Source organism: Gymnoscopelus microlampas, assembly GCF_963454915.1.
Source record: "Gymnoscopelus microlampas genome assembly, chromosome: 3".
NCBI lineage: Eukaryota > Metazoa > Chordata > Actinopteri > Myctophiformes > Myctophidae > Gymnoscopelus > Gymnoscopelus microlampas.
In genome coordinates this window covers 29,588,041-29,608,371 of record NC_139940.1, presented here as the reverse complement: position 1 = coordinate 29,608,371, position 20,331 = coordinate 29,588,041, and the positions used below count along the sequence as shown (strand labels likewise).

At 40.4% G+C, this 20,331-nt stretch overlaps 1 protein-coding gene across 2 annotated transcripts in view; it reads right to left on the bottom strand.

Annotated features, from left to right (window-relative positions):
- col14a1a (collagen, type XIV, alpha 1a) overlaps nucleotides 1-20,331 on the bottom strand; it is a 187,695-nt gene that overhangs the window by 85,490 nt on the left and 81,874 nt on the right. For both annotated transcript variants that reach the window (XM_084049635.1, XM_084049636.1), the window contains exons 17-24: nucleotides 19,589-19,721; nucleotides 19,215-19,250; nucleotides 16,579-16,721; nucleotides 13,746-13,878; nucleotides 11,863-11,985; nucleotides 10,166-10,309; nucleotides 4,722-4,838; nucleotides 476-622 (exon numbers count right to left, since the gene is read on the bottom strand). In XM_084049635.1, coding sequence (XP_083905761.1) covers nucleotides 476-622; nucleotides 4,722-4,838; nucleotides 10,166-10,309; nucleotides 11,863-11,985; nucleotides 13,746-13,878; nucleotides 16,579-16,721; nucleotides 19,215-19,250; nucleotides 19,589-19,721 — 976 coding nt within the window. The remainder of the gene's footprint in view (nucleotides 1-475; nucleotides 623-4,721; nucleotides 4,839-10,165; nucleotides 10,310-11,862; nucleotides 11,986-13,745; nucleotides 13,879-16,578; nucleotides 16,722-19,214; nucleotides 19,251-19,588; nucleotides 19,722-20,331) is intronic.

Below are 20,331 nucleotides of genomic sequence, written 5' to 3'. Positions count from 1 at the left end.
ATGGTCTGGTGTGGCAAACGCAGATCAAACGACATATGTATTAGTCTTTGATAAGCTTAACTGGCAACTGCTGATAAAAACGCAATTTATTGACACAAGGAATTCACTTTTGTGGATTACAGTAAAATTGTAATGACAAGCACATTCACAATCACTTAATTCTGAAGTGAACTCTGCACTGGGGCGCCGATAACGTTGGACACCATACACCCGACGTTTGCTTCATAGGCTCTAGCCTTTCATTGCCTTTCAATAAAACCATATTTGATAGACATAATTATCACCTACATGTTAATGATTATAGAGAATGTTCTACAATGTGCAATGTACAATGTGGTATTCCAAAAAATGTTTAAAATGACAAACTGCGTGTGTGTGTGTGTGTGTGTGTGTGTGTGTGTGTGTGTGTGTGTGTGTGTGTGTGTGTGTGTGTGTGTATAGTATATATACTGTATGTAGAAGTTTTGATACATACATGTCATATCAGTGGTGGAAACTGCAGGTCCTTCAGTTTGCTGCATCTGGGTGTGAACACTGATCTGGTATTGGCTGCTGGGAGTGAGGTCATGGAAGCACTGTCTGGAAGCCCCGCCACCAAGGCTCACTTCCTGCCTCTGACCATCTGCAAGTAAACAACAGCAAATGAGATTTGAATCAACACATGACAGGTGTGACTTGGAGATATCAAACCCTGTATCACTTTTGTCAACCTCTCCTCTGGACCCTTAATTCAACACTCTAAATGAGCCATTATTTACCCTGGGTAGACTGATGGAACACCCTTAAAACAGAGATCATCTCCAGATAGCATTTATCGTTAGCTTTGCATTGTTTAGATGGAGCATGTCTAACAATAATTCCAGTCACTGTAGTGTGCTAGTTAAAGGACGACTTCACCCATTTTCAACCCATCTTCATATAATTGGTCCTCACTAATGCTCATGATAAAATGGTCAAAATAAATCTACTCTGGCTTGTGTCTCATAGGAGGGCTGTGGACACTTCAGAAACCCGCCTACAAGTGACATCCTCTGGGACACAGACAGAGCAGACAAAAATGGTACCATATTATAATGAGCATTGGTGAGGACCAGTTATATGAAGATAGGTTGGAAATGGGTGAAGTCATCCTTTAAGCAGTATTAACATACTCTACCATACAGGTGTCCGGTATTACTACCCATCCTGTACAATGTTCTTACCAGTAGAAAAACACAGACTGCAGGTTGATGAGTGGGGGTAGGACAGATGAATAGAGGTAACTGTTCACACACAACAAGATCAAAGAATATTCACAGCAGAGCTGACAGTAAACTTCATTCTTTATTTTATGATAACCATTGCAAACCCAGTTAGAATCGAATGTGTCTGATTTACGAACAGATGCCTCTTGTTGAAAAGACAGTTCACATCAAGCCTAAATTAATTTGTATTTTTGTTTAACTTTAAACATTCATGGATGATGACAATAGAGAGCTCATATGACCTACTAACCTGTGTTTTTATTAACTGTCTAATCAACACACAATTTAATCTTAGCACTTCTGAAAAACGAATGGTGGAAAACCTCAAACACGTAGCGCAAGAGAAAGACTGAACAGGACCCTTATGGGCCTGTAAGTCAGAGAGAGTTACATTAACACTGAGGATTTTACAGTAGACAAACATTTGTGTCGGCAGCCAGAGACAAAGACAAACAGTCACGTATGCATGGCCTAATGGGTGCCATTCGTCAGTTTCATTAGCCTAATTTTATTTCCCCATGTGTCTCTCAGCCAGGAGAATGACAAATTAGCCCATGTTCCACACAAGGAAGGACCAGAGATAAAGCTATGGGGAAACAAGCTGTCACGGAGAAGCTGCTCTTTTCACCCCCCTCTGAGAAGGTGTTCAAGCAGCCACTTGGCTCTGTGTGGATTAAACCTGATCTCTAAACTCTGGCTAGAAGATCCACCCCACCATGCCTGACATATTCAAGAGGCAGGAAGGGGGTGAGGGAGCAGTTTAAATACAGAGAATATGGAGGGAAGGCGAGGGAGAGGAGAGAGAAATAAGTGAGAGTGGTAGGAAAGCAGGGAGAGGATGAGAAAAACGGAAGGGGAAAAAGGAAGCATGAATTATGTGTGTGTGTGTGTGTGTGTGTGTGTGTGTGTGTCTCTCCGCTATTTTTTGTTTCGGTTTTAAAACTTTAAAACGCTCTCAAACTTCTTTTTTGAGGCACGGAATTTACTTTTAAGATATCGTTTGGATAGAATTTAGCTGTTTAACTTCATATATGTGGTCAATTAATCATGACAGAGCCTATTCAAAAATACAAATTCTGAGAACCGGCAGGGGCGGGCAGTGACACATATGTATCCGACAAAATTCCTCAAATCATTAACGCATTTTTTGCACGCACATTCCCACTAGGCCGAGGAAGATATGCCACCCTTTTCACATTGGCCTGTTACAGCGCCACCAGCAGGTCTAATTTAGCAAACCGGGGGCACGGCGCTGGGGGGGCGTGTCTTCTCCTCCGCGTCATCCGCGCCCATACCCTAGGTGGGGTTGGCGAAAGGGCCTACTCTGTGTCTACTAGGGGTAGTTAACAAAAACCTCACAAAAACATGTAGTAATCCTGGTCGCTATACCACCTCCCCCATGACAGCCGGGGCGCCGATGGAGGGGAAAGGAACTAGTTGGAATAACGTGTTCCTTCCACGCGCTAGGTCCTAACTGGGAACCTCCCCCCTGTCAGGTGACAAGAAGGTCAGTTGGCTCTCATGCATTGAAGGAGGCATGAGCTCGGCTCTGGGCTCTCTAGGCTGGCGGGGGGAGTGTAGCGCCCAGGATCACTTAGATAAAAAGGGTTACAAAATTGTGGGATAAAAAAAAAAAGAATTAGCAAACCACATTTTTGGAACAAAATGCCTCAAATCATGAATGCAGTCCGATTGCCGTGAAAGGCCGTGAAACAAATGGCACCCTTTTCACATTGGCCTATTATAGCGCCACCAGGAGGCCATAATAACCTACCTGACCTGGCGGAGACTTGTTACATTCTCTTTCTACAGCACTCTTTACATTTCATTTAATTTCAGTGTTGACAAAGAGGAACTGCATAAGTAGTCTCCTCTCGTTTCTTTTATTAGGGACACGTCCCTGCTAACAGAAAGAAGTATTCCTCTTTCTGCTTTACAACATAAACCCATGCCATGTTGAAATGACAGATAAGAAATATGCACCCCTCGGAGGCTTCTGTCAATAGGGGCCTTGATTACTGACGGTTATAGAATAAGAGAATGAGAGAGATAGTGGGGCGAGAGAGAGAGGAATCCCAAGCTGACTTATCGTGAAGCAGATAACCACTGGAGGAAACATTTTCTTGAGAACTGCTTGTAAATGGAAATGGAAAAATCCTCTGTATTAGCCTCCAAACCAATTCAGCTAAACAAATATCACAGCTCTAGTTTGACTATAAAATATTTGATTTAGTGAGTGCATTTTCATCCAGGCACTTATCTGGTAAAATCCTTGTTTCGCAAACAACACACAACAAGCAATATTTATAATGGAGGGCTCATAATAAACTGTCCCCACGTCATATGCTAAAAAACGAACTGATCACACAAACAAAGGCTGCATGATACTGAATAAAATTGTACTTTTTTAATTTTTATATATTGGATGTTGGGATTGATATGTGAATTGTTAAAGGGACTACACCATGCATTTTAACTTTTTCTTCTTTTTTGTTTGTTTTTGGTCTCCCCTACCTCTCTTCTAACCCCAAAAATACGAATACCCCAGTTTGAACACTCAGGCTTTCACAGCAAATCTGGTGTTTTCTGTAAATTGGTCTCAAAACAGGCCAAACTGACTTGCACCCTGACATGACGTCACGTCAGGATACAATACCTCCCGTTTTTCAATTCCAACCAACCGGTTTTCAGTTCTTTTTTTTTTTTTTTTTACTTTTTCCACACAGAACCAGGAGATAGCATGCATACAAACTGGCTCAATAGCGCCCCGTGCCAAACAGGACAATGTGGTATTGCAGGTGAAAGTGCTTTATAAGCCGGAGAGAAGTTAGTTGGAATGAGTATATCTGAGGCTTGATTTAGGCTCAAACCTTTTGAAAAACGTTTGAGGGACATAAACAATATGATATTAAATGTAGGGTAAGTGATTTACTTGTGCTAAAATAAGTGTTAAATAGCTCTATATTCTGATAGTACTCATTGCTATAGAGTGCTTGTTCAGTAAAAGGAGTCTCCCATGTCTCTCCAGCTCTTTATTAAACAGAAAATGCATTTTCAGTGCACTCTCCTGATTGGCTTAAATATTGTCACCTACCTGAAAATGTACTATATTCTGTTTACTAAAGAGCTGGAGAGAACCCTGTGACCGAACAAATGCTCTGTAGCAATGATTACTATCAGAATATAGTAACCTTTTTAACAAAAAAATAAATAAATAAAATCACTTACCCTACCTTTGAATATTATTATTTATTTATTTTTAATTCATGGTTTAGATCCTTTAAGTAAGTAACATCTTACATAATAAGACAAGCTAGTTCCTAAGAAACTAGCTAAATTCAGGTGCTTGTAAATAGGAAATGGCAACAGTCAATCTTGCCAATATTTGGATTGCTCATTTACAAATAAATGTAACACTCACACAAACAAACAAATACACACACACAGAGACACATCAACTATGGGAAACCTACTCACTTAGTGTGGACTGTATGGCCACTCTGTATAATGTTGCTTGTGGAAGAGGTTGCCATTGGACACACATGCTGGTGGGACGCACTTGGTAGGTTGACAGCCCAGAGACACCTAGGAATACTGGAGAGAGAGAGATAGATGGATAGAGAGAGAGAGAGAAAATAGTGAGTTCAGTCACTATTTTGTTTATTTTTTATTTTTTAAAGGTTTCAATGACAAATCACTATTATTTCAGTTAAACAATGTCACAGAACTATTTGGGTCAATTAAAGCCTACTGAAGCAATAAATAATACATGTATTTTCGGCACTGCGCTTTATAATGGCAACTTCCATCAGAGCTCATTTCTCAATAAAAGAGAAGCTTTTTGTCTAAAGTCTTATGCATTGAAGAACTGAACTTGCGAAGGTTGTGGCATTGATCAGCAACTTTTAAGAAAGAAAGAAAGAAAGAAAGACATTTGAGGGAAAGGCCTCCAGCTTTCATTAACAAGGGTTTTATACATGGTAAACAGCACAATCAACAATTGCAGTGTGCTATTAATTGATATTTTATGCAGAAACCATATGGCAGTTGTCTCATTTTAAATGCTGGTGAATAATGCATGTGACAAGCCTTCATTGAGTTCTAACACACGGATGTTTACACACAAACATAAGCACACCAACGTCAACACACACGCGTGTGCATACCCCAAGCATGCATTGCACACAAACACAAACCAATGCCTGTGCACAGTAACTGCCACACATGCACGCACACGCGCACACACACACACACACACACACACACACACACACACACACACACACACACACACACACACACACACACACACACACACACACACACACACACACACACACACACACACACATAGTGAAGACTTGACCAGGGAAACTTGAAAGCAGTCAAATAAATTACTAAGGAGAAGAGGAGAGAGGTGATAACTATGAATATAATTATGAAAACGTCAGATTGAAAGGAGTATTATGTCTGATATAAACCATGACAGACAGTTGTAAATAGCACAGTAGACATGTCGTCCCCCACCAGCGATGTAGTCACACCTCTGAGACAGTCAGTGATTGGTGAGTGTATCCTACTTGAAGTATATTAATGTAGCCTGCTCTCCTACGAATTACACACACAAGTTATTTCATGAAATGCATAATTTGAATAGTTCTGTTTGTATACAATATGCCCCAACATTTTTAACAACAACAATAAATCTACCATACTGGGTGAATACTTGGATGAATAATGTTACCACAGTGCCCCTTGCAAAAAGGCAACTGACTCTGAATGCAAGTAATTGTTCAACTCACCCCTGCAGTGGGTGTTTGTTTCTGTGTCTGCAACATTGACATGACATTAAACATGATGTTCGTTTGCCAGACGTACAATACTTGCGTCCGTGAACTCTCTCTCTCTCTCTCATCCAAATTACTTTTCAGATTCGTACTGGGCAAATGTGAGACATAAATCGTGTGACAGACCCAAGCAGATGAATCACTACCACCGATGGCACGGTACACACATTGTACAACCAAATTTCGGCCACAAACACTAATCAACAGCACAGACACTTAGTCAAGTGGACTGTGCGAGCTGGGAGGCGAACCGATGACCTTCTGACTCCCAGGTGCCCTCTCTAGCCACTATGCTATACTGAGATCAGGATGGGGACCTCCAGTGAAGGGAACTGGGTTCCCTAGGGTACCCTAGTGGCACAAACCACTAGTTCCCCTCCACTTTCAAGGTGGGGGACAACAAATTCTCTTTATGAGAGAATGTGTGTGTGAAAGAGTATATAGGAGAGAGAGAGAGAGAGAGAGAGAGAGAGAGAGAGAGAGTGAGAGAGAGAGATAAAGACAGAGTGAGAGAGATTCAGACAAAAAGAACGGTGATGAGAGACACAGAGAAAGAATGATGGACTAAGAAAATAAACAGATAAAAGGAAGAGAGGTTGAGGTGGGCGGCAGCTATGACTCATTCATGGGCAAAGACACAAACAGATGGACAAAGCGTCCATCTTCATCCCTGGTGTCTCAGCAATCAAAAGCGTAATGACACAGAATGGAATTGCTTATTATTCCACAGCATCAACTAATCTAAATTCATAACCAATGTCATAACACTTTATCCCTAAACTCTCAGGGAAAAGAAGAAAAAATAAAAACTTCCACAAACGAGGTCCATTGCTTTTGTCCCACAAGGCACATGTGACACACTAAAATGAAAGCTGGGTAGCAATATTAAACAACATAATACAATTTTCGGTTTCATTTCTTTTAATGGTCCTTGAAATTCCAATAACCGTCTCCTTGTATTAAATACAGATTCACTCATTTCTTTGTACAAAGTGTAACAATAAACTCTTGCTCTAATGACAAGGGTGCAATGACGGTACCCTGAGGGCTACTTGAGAGGAGATGAATGTGGGGGGCATCTTCATCGTTACAGGATATGATCAAATGCATTCGCCTTCATAACTCAGTTTCTGTGTAACAGAAATAGATGGTTTCAAGTTAAATTAAAAAAGGAAGTCTCTTATGAGAGAAATACACAAGCTTATAATTGTTAGAGTATGTCTGAATCCCATTAGAAGTGTATCCCATCAGGCCAATCAGATAGCAAGCCTAAGACAACATTAACTTTTAAAGCTACTGACAGCAGTTTTCACACATTCAAAGGAACATACTAAACATGCATGCAGACACACACACACACACACACACACACACACACACACACACACACACACACACACACACACACACACACACACACACACACTGTACAGTAGTTTAAACTTTCTCAGGCACATAAACACACATACAAAAACACACACAAAAAAACACAGTTCCTGTAACACACCAATACATCTGTGTACACTAAGGTAAGGCACACACACACACACACACACACACACACACACACACACACACACACACACACACACACACACACACACACACACACACACACACACACACACACACACACACACACACAGAGACTGTAAACACACAATAATCCCAAAAGCCTACATTGATGTTTAGAGAGAGATAGTGACACATCACTCCTCTGACAGTCTGTGTTTCATGTGCGCACGTACTGTAAAATCACACACACACACACACACACACACACACACACACACACACACACACACACACACACACACACACACACACACACACACACACACACACACACACACACACACACACACACACACACACACACACAAGAGTCTATTTGTTCTAGATGACAGAGGCTGACACTGATACCAAATCTATATGCAAAAGGGTTGCTCTGTCTGGTTGTCTGAATATTAATATCTCTGTCTATCGCTGTGTTTGCCAAAGTCTCAAAGTAAACGAAACACGACAACAACATCCCTTGTTCCACTTTCTATGCTCCTGAGATATTAGGACCGAGTCTGAAACCGTGACCTTTGGCCTTTTTGACCCAAAAATTAACCATCTCTTCGGTGGGCAGACTGCTGATGATTCCCACCAACTGGGAATACCCCAAAGGCGTAAGATTACCCTTTGGATTGATAAGGTTGAAGGTTAAGTACACAATCAAGGTCAAGGTCCAAATCAAACATTTGTTCATGGAGGTTAGTGGGTAAGGCTGCCCACTGAAGAGATAGATGGTTAACTTTTTAGGTCAAAAAGGCCAAAGGTCAAGATTTCAAATATCTTGTGCACGCTGCCAGTAGGCCAACTTAGTACATCCATGCATTGTTTGTTTTTTCTTCACGAATTGTATAATGGAAGTCAGTGGGGCTTGGATCAGACTGAAACCGTGCCCACATCTGGAGATGACTGACATCTTCAATATGACATGGTGGAAAAATATCTCAAATCTTTTACTAAGTAAAAGTATCAATACTGCAATGTAGAAGTACTCTGTTACTAAGTAAAAGTACAAAAGTATTGGTATCAAAATGTACTTAAAGTACCAAAAGTTGAAAGTACTCATTATGCAGAATGTCCCATTTCAGTTTTTAAATGGGTAAAAAGTCTAAAAATCATTTGAAAATAGCAGATCTACAAGCTCACAATGGTCGCATCACGACGCATTGTGAGCTTGTAGATCGGCTATTTTCAAATGGTCGATATGTATATAGGGCTGAATGTGTTTAATGTATGTTCGTAATAATAATCAAGATCTACAAAGTAACTAGTAACTAAAGTTTTCAAATAATTGTAGTGGGGTAAAAATACAATATTGAGAAATACAATATTTCTCAATATTGCTACAAGGCAATGCCTTTTTTGCCTTTTTTGCCAAAGCAAGCCAAGGCAATGCCTTTTTTGCTGCTGCTCCGTATGTCCTGTTTTGAATGTGAATATTTTGGTGAATTCATAATCTCACATCTCGCCGTCTCTCCATATATGGGCTAGACCTATGTCATCATCAATATGATGTTAGAGATCCACATGGGAGCTACACCACTTTTTCTCAAAGTCTGGTCCGGGCCCTACCAGGGGTCCGAATGGGTCTGCAACTCTGAGAGTGTACAAATGGAACCATTTTTTTCTCCTTTTCTTTCTTTGGGACCCCAATCTACACTAAGAAATTCTCAGTGATGGAACCATTGGAACAAATGGAACCATTTGTACACTCTCAGGGTAACAAACCTGTAAGGGTCCATTTGGACCCCCTAGTAGGTCCCCGTACCCAACGTTGAGAACCAGTGAGCTACACCATCATTGGAAGCTGTCTTGTTCAAAATGCATTGTGGTGGAAGAAGTGCTCACATCTCTGGCATCCACGTTTTGTTTTAAAATACAAAATGGCTATCCTTATTTGTCAATCCCACAATGTAGAATTACTCTGTTACAAGTAAACATCTGGTATTCAAAATTACAAATGTATTGGCATCAAAATATACTTAAAGTACCAAAAGTAAAAGTACTCATTATGCGGAATGTCCCAATTCCCAAGTTTACAAGCTCAAAACGTGTCACATTGTAGAGATTTGCTATTTTCAAATAGCTGAAGTATATAAGGGCTGAAGTGCTTAATGTAATGTATGTTTTGTACAAAGTAACTCGTAAGGGCGCGCTCCCACCACACTTTTATTTTAGCTCTAGGGCGGAATCTGCCAATGCTTTGTCAATGCAAATGCGTGGATTCATGGTCTTGCGGATTTTTTTCAAGAATCCACGCATTTGCATTGACAAAGCATTGGTAGATTCCGCCCCAGAGGTAAAATAAAAGTGCGGTGGGGCCGTGCCCTAACTAAAGTTTTCAAATAATTGTGGAGTAAAAGTACAATATTTCCCTCTTGAGATGTAGTGGAGTAGAAGTAAAAGTATTGCAAATTGGAAATACTCCGGTAAAGTAAACAATATCTGAAGATTTCTTTCTACCACTGCGAATGGATAGCCTTTGGACATGAACTCTGATGGAGTTACAATACTTACATGTTTTAGCAGTTCCTATGAGTGGTTCACTGTGTCCTGTAGGGTAGGAGGCAGTGACTTTAACGCTATACTCTGTGCCACTTAGCAGATTCAGGATCAGCATGGAGTTCACATCCTCCCCCACCACTGTCTCTAAAGCTGGTCCTGAGGAACAGCACAGATTGGACAGGCAGAAGATACATCGGATACATGAGTAAAACCCATTACATGGACACAAAATTGAACAAGACAGGCAGAGACAAAAATAGAGAGGAGCGAGTTATTAGAACAGAAATAAATGAGAAATTATGGCAAAACGTTAATAGATCGTATTAAGTCCAAAACACTAGGCTATAAATACCAATTATCGAATTGAATGCACTGACATTTTTTAATCTTTATAACACCTTTAAAACAATGGAGGGATGAAGTTAAAATGGTTAATGATAGTGAATTCCATAGCGGAGAGGATCACAACACAAACACGAAACTTTTTAGACATCAAGATATGCCGTCTTACTTGCAGTATATTACCACACGGACAAATGCATGCATGCACACGTGTTACAAATGTGTCATTGTGCTTTTTGAGCCAGTAAATGCAGCAGGAACCTCTAATATAAAACAGACATGCAAGAGAGAGAGAGAGAGAGAGAACGAGAGAGAGAGAGAGAGAGAGAGAGAGAGGGAGAGAGAGAGAGAGAGAGAGAGAGAACGAGAGAGAGAGAGAGAGGGAGAAAGAGAGAGAGAGAGAGAGAGAGAGAGGGAGAGGGAGAGGGAAAGAGAGAGAGAGAGAGAGAGAGAGAGAGAGAGAGAGAGAGTGTGTGTGTGTGTGTGTGTGTGTGTGTGTGTGTGTGTGTGTGCGTGCGTGCGTGCGTGCGTGCGTGCGTGCGTGCGTGCGTGCGTGCGTGCGTGCGTGCGTGCGTGTGACCCTGTGAAGAAACACTGTACAGTATATGTATATCTGCCTGTGTACGTAGCTGTATATTGTACATACAAATAGGTGTTCTTTCTCCATTGACAATTATGCTCTATATTTTCTCATGTTGAAAGCAGAAGCCTGGTGAAATATACTTTCCTTCTGTTTTAATTCCGATAATCAGTGTAAGTCATTCTGTCTGTTAAAAGTGGCGACCTTAGAGACAGTAATTGTATGGAAACAGCCATGGAAATTACAGTATATAACGATAGAATGATGATACAATTAGCACTGAAGGGGAGCCAGAAGAGTCAAAACAGATCTTTTTGCTGAATGCTTTTTATTTTGAGACAAAAGGAACAATGTCTTCTGCATGGAACATTTTGCTTAAAACAAATATGAAAGAATTACTATCAGGAAAATCTCTTAACGTTTTTCATTTTTTCATTTTCTCCCCAATTCCTAATCCTTCACATATCTTTTATTTTCTTTGCTGAGAAAAAAAATATATACTGAGAATACTGAGCCACTAGAAAGGAATGAAGTGCCCTACAGAAAGCAATAAGCCAGAATAATACCAGTGGTAGACTAGTGATCCAGCCTTTCTTTGTTGAGCTACTGTGTACACTTCTTGTTGAGTCGACCCATAGCTTTGACGATAAGCTGAACACACTGGGCTGTAGGCAGTGGTGGAAAGTAACTCAGTACATTTACTCAAGTACTGTACTTAAGTACAATTTTGAGGTATTTGTACTTTACTTGCGTGTGTGCGTGCGTGCGTGCGTGCGTGTGAACATACCAGTATTGGGTTGGTAGACTATCCGATACCCCATGGTTGGAGACTGGGGCGTATCCCAGGTGATTCTGAAGTGACTGTACCACTCCTCCGTAACACGCAGGTTACTAGGGGATGAGAGGGGCACTGCCAAAAAAACAAAACAATTCAGTTCAGTTCAGTTCAGTTCAGTTCAGTTCAGTTCAGTTCAGTTCAGTTCAGTTCAGTTCAGTTCAGTTTAGCTTAGTCCAGTCCAGTCCAAAGTACTTCAAAGTACTTAAACAAAAAAAGTACTTATAACATAACTGTTAACCACATGAACCCAAAGTTTTGAAAACATAACTGTAACCACATGGACCCCAGCATAAAGTACCTATTCTGGGCATGTCATGATTGGGCAAACATTTGGTGAAATTAGGCAAACATGTGACGAAAATAGGCAATCTACAAGCTCAAAACACCACACAACACCACAACGCATTGTGAGCTTGTAGATTGGCTATTTCCTGTAAAGAGATTTGATGCAGAGCGAAAAAGGAGAGGGCCAAGTACAGACCACTAGGGGACCTCGGTCAACAAAGTATATAGGGTTTAAGTGGTTAACTGTCAACACATTCAGACAAGGAACAAGTAGCACTGAGCTCAACAGTGGACATACGGACATAACAGTGGCAGTGATCCTGCCTTTCTTTGTTGAACTACTGTGTGTACTCAGACCAGATATAATAAAAATACTTACATTGCCTGTATTGGACTTCACTCTATTCCCTTTGGAGAAAGTCTCTTGAGTTGAACATTTTTCACCTGCTTCAAGCGTAATATGTTGCTAGATGTCACATCTTAAATGAATCACGTTGCTCAAAGACAAACGTGTTGCGCCTAGTATGAATACAGTACATCTTTACAATCAAACGTTCTCCCTTTCTTTCATCCCCCTCTTTCCTTCCAGTCTTCATTGTGTATCTTTACTAATGAGGCAGACATCCTTAAAATAACATTTTCACCTCTGGAACCATATTATATACAGTATAATCATCTGCAGAATCCACACTCTATGTCCCAATCACCTTGCATCGCATCTCAATAAAGGCACATTCTCTCATCATGCTCATGAAAGTCACATCTCAAGTTGTTTTTGGCTGTGATTTGATTTATCAGCTATCCAGTTTTACGGGCTCCAAGGAGATTTTTATTTGGAATTAAGGCATGCCAAATGGCCACAGTCCCCTCTCAATAAGACATGAATTATATTTTGTTTGACATTTCAATTCCCAGTGGAAAGAGGAAATGATTAGTGCAATTCCTATGTGATAATCTGGAGAGTGGCTTAGAAAATCAATTAGAACTGAGCATGGCTATTTAATTGTACCATTAATGAAAGAAGCCTCTGTGATTATGAATGGCCTTCATTAAGATAATTACAATGAATCAGTATTTGCCATCACTCTAATTTACCTTCTCCTTCAAGAGTGTAAATGAACATAAAATTAACAGAATGCAAATTAACATTCTGCTCTCTGCAATGAAATTAATCATCATCTGCTTCTGTCCATTTCATTTCAGATTTGTTCAGCGGCTAACATGGGAGCTTGCCTTGTTGCTTAAAGGGACACAAAACCGTAGGCTGATTTTGTATTATTTTCCTGTACAGGTTAAAAACTGCAGAAGGGTAAAATGTGGCAGGCAATTAAGCAACACAGCTGCAGCTAATAAAATTAATAATGGGTGTGTTATATTTTAGGTGTGCCCAGAGCAATGGGTTTGCCAATGTGTAAGAGTTTTTATTTTTTTCTTACCTGAACTGGAAAACAAACAAAATAAGCCTTGGATTTCAATTGTTATGCAGAAGTGTGTGTCTATAGTGACACTGTGTACAGTACATACTGTATAAATTATGTAAGACTCACATGTAGCTCCTAGCGCTGACACACTAATGCCATCTTCTCCATCTGTGTAGAGTGGCGTGACTGTCACCTTGTACTGGGTGTCTGATAATAAAGGCTGGAGAATGGTTCTCCTCTGCTCGCCCGGAACTAACACCTAAGAAAATACAGGGGTTAGAGAGCATTGATCAAGCACGCATGCACGCAAACACACTCACACACACGGCAGTCAGTGATATTAGTCTAGTCATGCCAGGCTAGTGGAGGCAGTGGCTCAGGAGTTAGGGACAGCGGCGACAGTGAAATGGAACAAATACTGTGAATAATTGTCAATGACAAGAAGATTTCTATTTGTTCTGAAAATATGAAAATATAGTCAGTATAGTCCATTTAAACAACCCGTACTTCCAACCAGCCCTACAGTACAGTATATCCACAAATGTTTGTAACCAGTATTGCCATGATAGAGGATGCATTGTAAAGGTCTGGAAAATATCTGAATTATTATTCTAAACTTTGGTCGAGGTAAAAATCTACTCTGCACGGTGCTGTGTTCAACATTATGCATTCATTTCAATAGCTGGACACTGGAGTGGATTGTCCCCTTTATACAATGGCCCTTTGTCGAAGAGTAAATATTAAGGCATGTTTCATTCTTGAGTGTGTGTGTGTGTGTGTGTGTGTGTGTGTGTGTGTGTGTGTGTGTGTGTGTGTGTGTGTGTGTGTGTGTGTGTGCATGCTATCTCGGTCACACTAGATAAATCTGTCCGAGACAACAACTCCTATTAGTGGAGCTGTCTGCTTTAGCTGTGGTGCTGTTGACCTGCCATAAATACACACACACACACACACACACACACACACACACACACACAAACACACACACACACACACACACACACACACACACACACGAAGAGAAGAGTCCTTAAATAATCCTTCTTTTTATGTCTGAGAGAAAGATTTAAGCCGCTCTCTTTTTTGTTTACGTGTTGTTCTTTTTCTTGTCTCTGTGCTCGCTCGCTCTCTCTCTCTATCCCTCCCTCTGCCCTAAGTCTTTCCTCCCAGTGAGGTAAATGGCTACTGAAAAGATAATGGAATGTCTTCTGGCGTGGCCTGGCCTCTCCATCTTCTACTGCTCTGACACCACACGGGAGAATTAAAACAGAGAGGGGCGGTGGAGGAAGAGAGAGAGATGGAGAGAGGGGGGGAGAGAAAAACAGGGAACTGTTGAAAGGTGGCGCAAGACAAAGCAGAGAAGACAGGGAGAGAAACCGAGAGGTGGACAGAGGAGAAGAAAGGGTGAGAGAAAGAGAGAGAGAAAGAACAAAAGAGAGGGAGGGAGAGAGCCATCAGGGTCATTCTGTCGAACTAAGCTCAAGGGCTCTTATCATGGATAGAGGGATAAAGGAGGAGAGGGGAGGAGGACAGGGACTGAGTGTAATCAATTTTATGGTTGTAGAAAATGACCCTGCTACTGTCCACTCTGCTGCTATTGAACAGGCTGGGAGGGTGAAATAACTACAGTAAGCTTTTCCTAAGACAGAATCCCAATGAATCGCTGCTCGTCACCTTTTAGTGTCTACTTCTCAACAGGGGAGGTGTGTGTGTGTGTGTGTGTGTGTGTGTGTGTGTGTGTGTGTGTGTGTGTGTGTGTGTGTGTGTGTGTGTGTGTGCGTGCGTGCGTGCGTGCGTGCGTGGGAGAGAGAGAATTCATATTTTCTCTACCATAGTTTCTCTCACACTGAAATAAGGGTAAAGCCTAATTGATACTATATGTATACATTAGCCTTAAGGTTTTGCTGAGAGAGGCAATATGCCAGAAGACACAAAGGGGGGTCAATTAGGAAAGCATAGACGCTCATTAAGCTAACTAATCACTTTCAACAAACTGGATATACATCCATTTAATGTGTTGCAAACCATCCCTACAATTCTTAGAAAAAGCTCACATCAACTCAAGCAGTATACAACAGTCCCCAATCCCCATCAAACATTAACCAAACCTTAAAGGAGCTACACCATGAATTTAAAAAATAATAATAATATTTGATATCATATTGTTTATGTCCCTCAAACGTTTTTCAAAAGGTTTGAGTCTAAATCAAGCCTCAGATATACTCATTCCAACTAACTTCTCTCTGGCTTATAAAGCACTTTCACCTGCAATACCACATTGTCCTGTTTGGCACGGGGCGCTATTGAGCCAGTTTGTATGCATGTTATGTCCTGGTTCTGTGTGGAAAAAGTAAAAAAAAAAAAAAAGAAAAAAATCAAAAAGAATTAAAAATGAAAAAAAAAAAATTTTTTTTTTGGATTTTTTTTTTGTTGGTTAGAACTGAAAAACGGGAGGAATTGTTCCCAGACGTGACGTAGGGTGGGGGAACAAATCTGACGGACTGTTTTCAGACCAATTTACATAAAAACCACAGATAGCCTATGAAAGCCTGCATGCTCGAAGTCGGATATTTGTTGGAACAGAAGAGAGGTGGGGGAGACCAAAAACACACAAAAATTAAGAAAAAGTTAAAATTCATGGTGTAGACCCTTTAAGAGTTTCATCTATTGATTAATTGAATATTGCCTCTGATAGCTCCATATTCTAATGTCTCCTTGTTTGGACACTCCTTGGTGTTTCCCTGAGGATTGTTTACACCAGAGTGTGAGGAGGAAAATGAATTCTATTAACACCACCAGAACTCTCCACTTATCCAAGAAAACCGGGGACCTTGAACAAGCCTATACCTTTAACCAAACAAGTTGACAGGCTTTGCAACTGGCCGAGCCACAAGGCACCCCAGATCAGTTGTTTTAACCTTCATAACAGTGTATGTGTACAGTCTGAGCTCCAACACACCGACTCCTCTGCACGGTTGCCCTTGAGGCTGACGTAGGAAACTCTGTAGCTCTCTACGTGAGGGTCATGCAGGTTCCATGATGCCTCGAAGCTATCCGTGGTCTCATCAGTCAACCGAAGGTTTCTCACTGCCTGTCGAGCCACTGAAACAACACATAGAAAACAACATTTAAATTGAAAATATTTTCAAATTCTAGCTTAAAACAGCGTTCACTTAAAGGAGCACTTCAGAAACCTGCCTACCCATGACATCATCGGTAGGCAGGTTTGGTAATTTCAAACAAGATGTTTAACTTTTTTCCCTTTTTTAAATTGATGCAAGAACTATGGCTTCTGTTTCAGCATAATGACCTTCCAGGAAGAGAAAGACTATATTTTCTATTAGCTTGGAATCCCCATCGATGATATGATTGGTAGGCAGGTTTCTGAAATGTCCATAGCCCACCAATGAGACACACTGAGTAGACAGAAGTGCCATCTTATTTATATATAAAATATATAAGAACATGTACATAAGATAAGATAAGATAAGATAAGATAAGATAAGATAAATTAAGTTTGCCTTTATTAATCCCCGATGGCATGGTTGACACAACAGCTGCAGCAATTCCGGGTAAAGAGAAAGCAAGAACAAGAGAACAAGAGCAGCAAGTAATAAAAATCTAAATAAAATAAAAGGATAAAAAATACATAAAACAGTATGCAGTAAAATAATCCAATCATAAAAGACATTTATGGTACAGTGGTGATAATAATTATGATGATGACACATACACCACTCTTTAAAGTGTTACCCTTTACGGGTCCAATTTTAAACTGCCAGAGTTAAATTAACATTTTATAGTGTATATCCCTTAAAATACAACAGTCACTAACCACTGGCAGGGACTGAACATCACATCCCAGCCTTCAGCCTGGGTTGTGATGTAGACCCTCTAACAACACGTGACCATGACAAATGAAAAATTCTGTCCAATCCTCCACCAGAATATGAGACAATTAAAGTGAAGAAAGGTGCGGTATTTCATCCCCTGGAAGGAGCTACACCATGTAATACCATGTTACACTCTCCACTATAAATTCACACCACACTCCAAAGGAACCCACACGGGAAAGCTCAGCTCAACCCTATTCCCCTGACCCACAGGCACTACTGTGTGCATTGTAAGTGGTCACAGCCCTGGTTGTACTCACCCGCATCTACTGTACTACTAATCGAATCACCAAAAAGTGTTCAATTAAGGATTGATCATAGCTAATTCACTCAATGTGTCTACTTCAGAAGGTGTCTTTTGATGGTGACAAAGAAGCTGCATCATTGACAATGCTGTTGAGATAAAAGCTACAAACATCCAGGCTCGGTTATCGAGAAAGACACAGCTTTCAACAAAGTTGTTTTGCAGCTGTGTTCTTGCTGCAGCTTTAAACAAAGTAGATCCACTGTTTCTAAAGTTTGCAAAGTTGCTACTATTTTAATCAGTGCAATGCTACAGTACTCACTACACATACTGTGACATTATGCTACAGTGCAATCCTTGTGTAATCAATCAGTGGTGACCCGCTATCTTGTTGGACCAGCTCATACAGTGCGTCATTTCAGACAAAGTAGACACACTGTTTTAAGTTTCTGCTGTTGTGAGTGAAGCTTCAAGTAACAGGGGACATGTGACTTTTAAAGTTTTTAGAGCTGTGAGTGGAGTTTCTAAACTGCTCTGACTCGATTAGCTGCAGCCTGCTCCCAAGAGTACATACAATCCAGATGGGGTCACCACTGCAATGATGAAGTTAGAACTAAGGCTTGTGGGAAAGGCCAGCTGGGTAAATATCATTCTACAAACAGAGTTTACCACACTTCAGTCAATATTGTTCTTTTATTTTGTTTAGTTTTTCAAGGTAGAGTGGAGTGCCATCTTCATTGCCTCAAAAAATTTGTGTTGTTGTTGTCATTTTTCATAAACAGTGAAGATAGACAGTAGGCTAGTACAGTAGTTTAAACCAGTGGGAGTGATGACGAGTGGTTATTTTAAGCCTCCAATAATTCCATTTTAACTTACTGGAACTAAGTACATTAGCCAAAGCTCTAATTAACTTGTTAGGGCTGTAGCTGTTGTCTGGCAACACCAAGAAACTTTGGCAAATACGCTAGCCTCTCACGTTTCAAAACTCAGAACACTTCTCTGGACAGATGCTCTGGCCTGAAACAGTACATGGATAGGTTCCCAGGCTAAATGCAGTCATTTCTCTCAGCAACCCAATCAGAATAATTTAAAGCTGTGCTGGTAGATCGAGGTTACTGTGAAGACAACAAATATATCCTGTTGTAACTTGACATTTGGTATGTGCATCTCTAAAAGCACTTATTACATGGCTTTTAAATACTTGACTCTGGTCAATTACGGCAGAGCGTTATTTCTGCATAACAGACGGTTGTTCCGTCTCTGTTTATGGATGCAGTTCTAATCGTAGAATCTAATGGACTACGTTTTGCATAAGCTGTAAACAAAATCGTTTTCAAATCAATATGTCATGTCAAATTATTGATTTTGTTCATAGACAGTTGTGTAGTAAGCAGGGTTTATTTTGCAGCAATGACAAGCTCACCCGTACTTATTATCCCTTACTTTAAAACACATTACCTGGTGTAGTTGTAGGAATTGTTGTTGTCCTGGCCACTGGGCAAATACATGGAGGGGAAAACAGATCACATAATTAGATGAGACTCAGCAACAATGTCAGACAGCAAAGCAGATTTTCTCCCATTGAGATAAGCCTGGATAAACAAATCAATACTACGGATCTAACACACTAAGCTTGGAATTTGGAAATGCTAATTCTATGATCTTAATATAATCTGTCATTAGATCAGTCTCTTATTCAGGCACTAGATGGCCTGTTATGTAATCTGCAATATTCAATTAATTTAACATTGTTTATTTGTGTTCATGGAGTATGAGGGTGTCATTCGGTCTTTTATTGTCATTTACAAGCATAGCTATCTACAAACTCTTACATGTGGTCTCTATAACAGAGATTGTGTCGCTCTCTGACTCGTCTTTGAATATGGCTGTGAGCATGGCTTCATACTCGGTTGAAGGACTGAGACCCATCAGGAGGTGGCTATCCTCAGTTCCACTCAAAACCACCTAGGAAAGTGACAAACATACAAGTATTAGTGTCCTCTTATGAACAGAAGGAGAAAAAAGGAGTAAAAGTAAACGCTGTCAGATGTTTTTTTCCATGTGATGCGTGAGCTGCCAATAAAAAGAAAAACAAGCAAACAATAAATGATGACTGTTAACTGTGGCTAATAATATGGTTTGCTCATTGTCCCAATAACAGCCTCTCAAAGATGGGCAGATATACGGCCAATAACCAAATAACTGCAGGAGGATCCTGACATTTACAATGTATGCACTTAATTGAGCATTTCATTTTCGAGAGTGACTCTGTAGAGTGATTCAGCAGGTAGGGGTTGAGTGAATACAGGACACTTGGACAAGACACATGGGTATATAGCAGTTTATATTCGTAAAAAGAAATTGCTTAGTAGAGAGCAAAATCATGAGGGTCTGATTAACACGTGATGTTAAATTAACACTCAGGATTTTGCTGCAGTGAGAATCTCGTCTAAGCTACAGAAAGGTGCTTTTCACCAGAATGCTGCCCCTATGAACCCATTAAAACCTGAGGCCGATTTTAAAAATGTCTTCGCAAAGGTTTTCTGGTAAACGTATGTTTCTGTCAGTGGTTCTC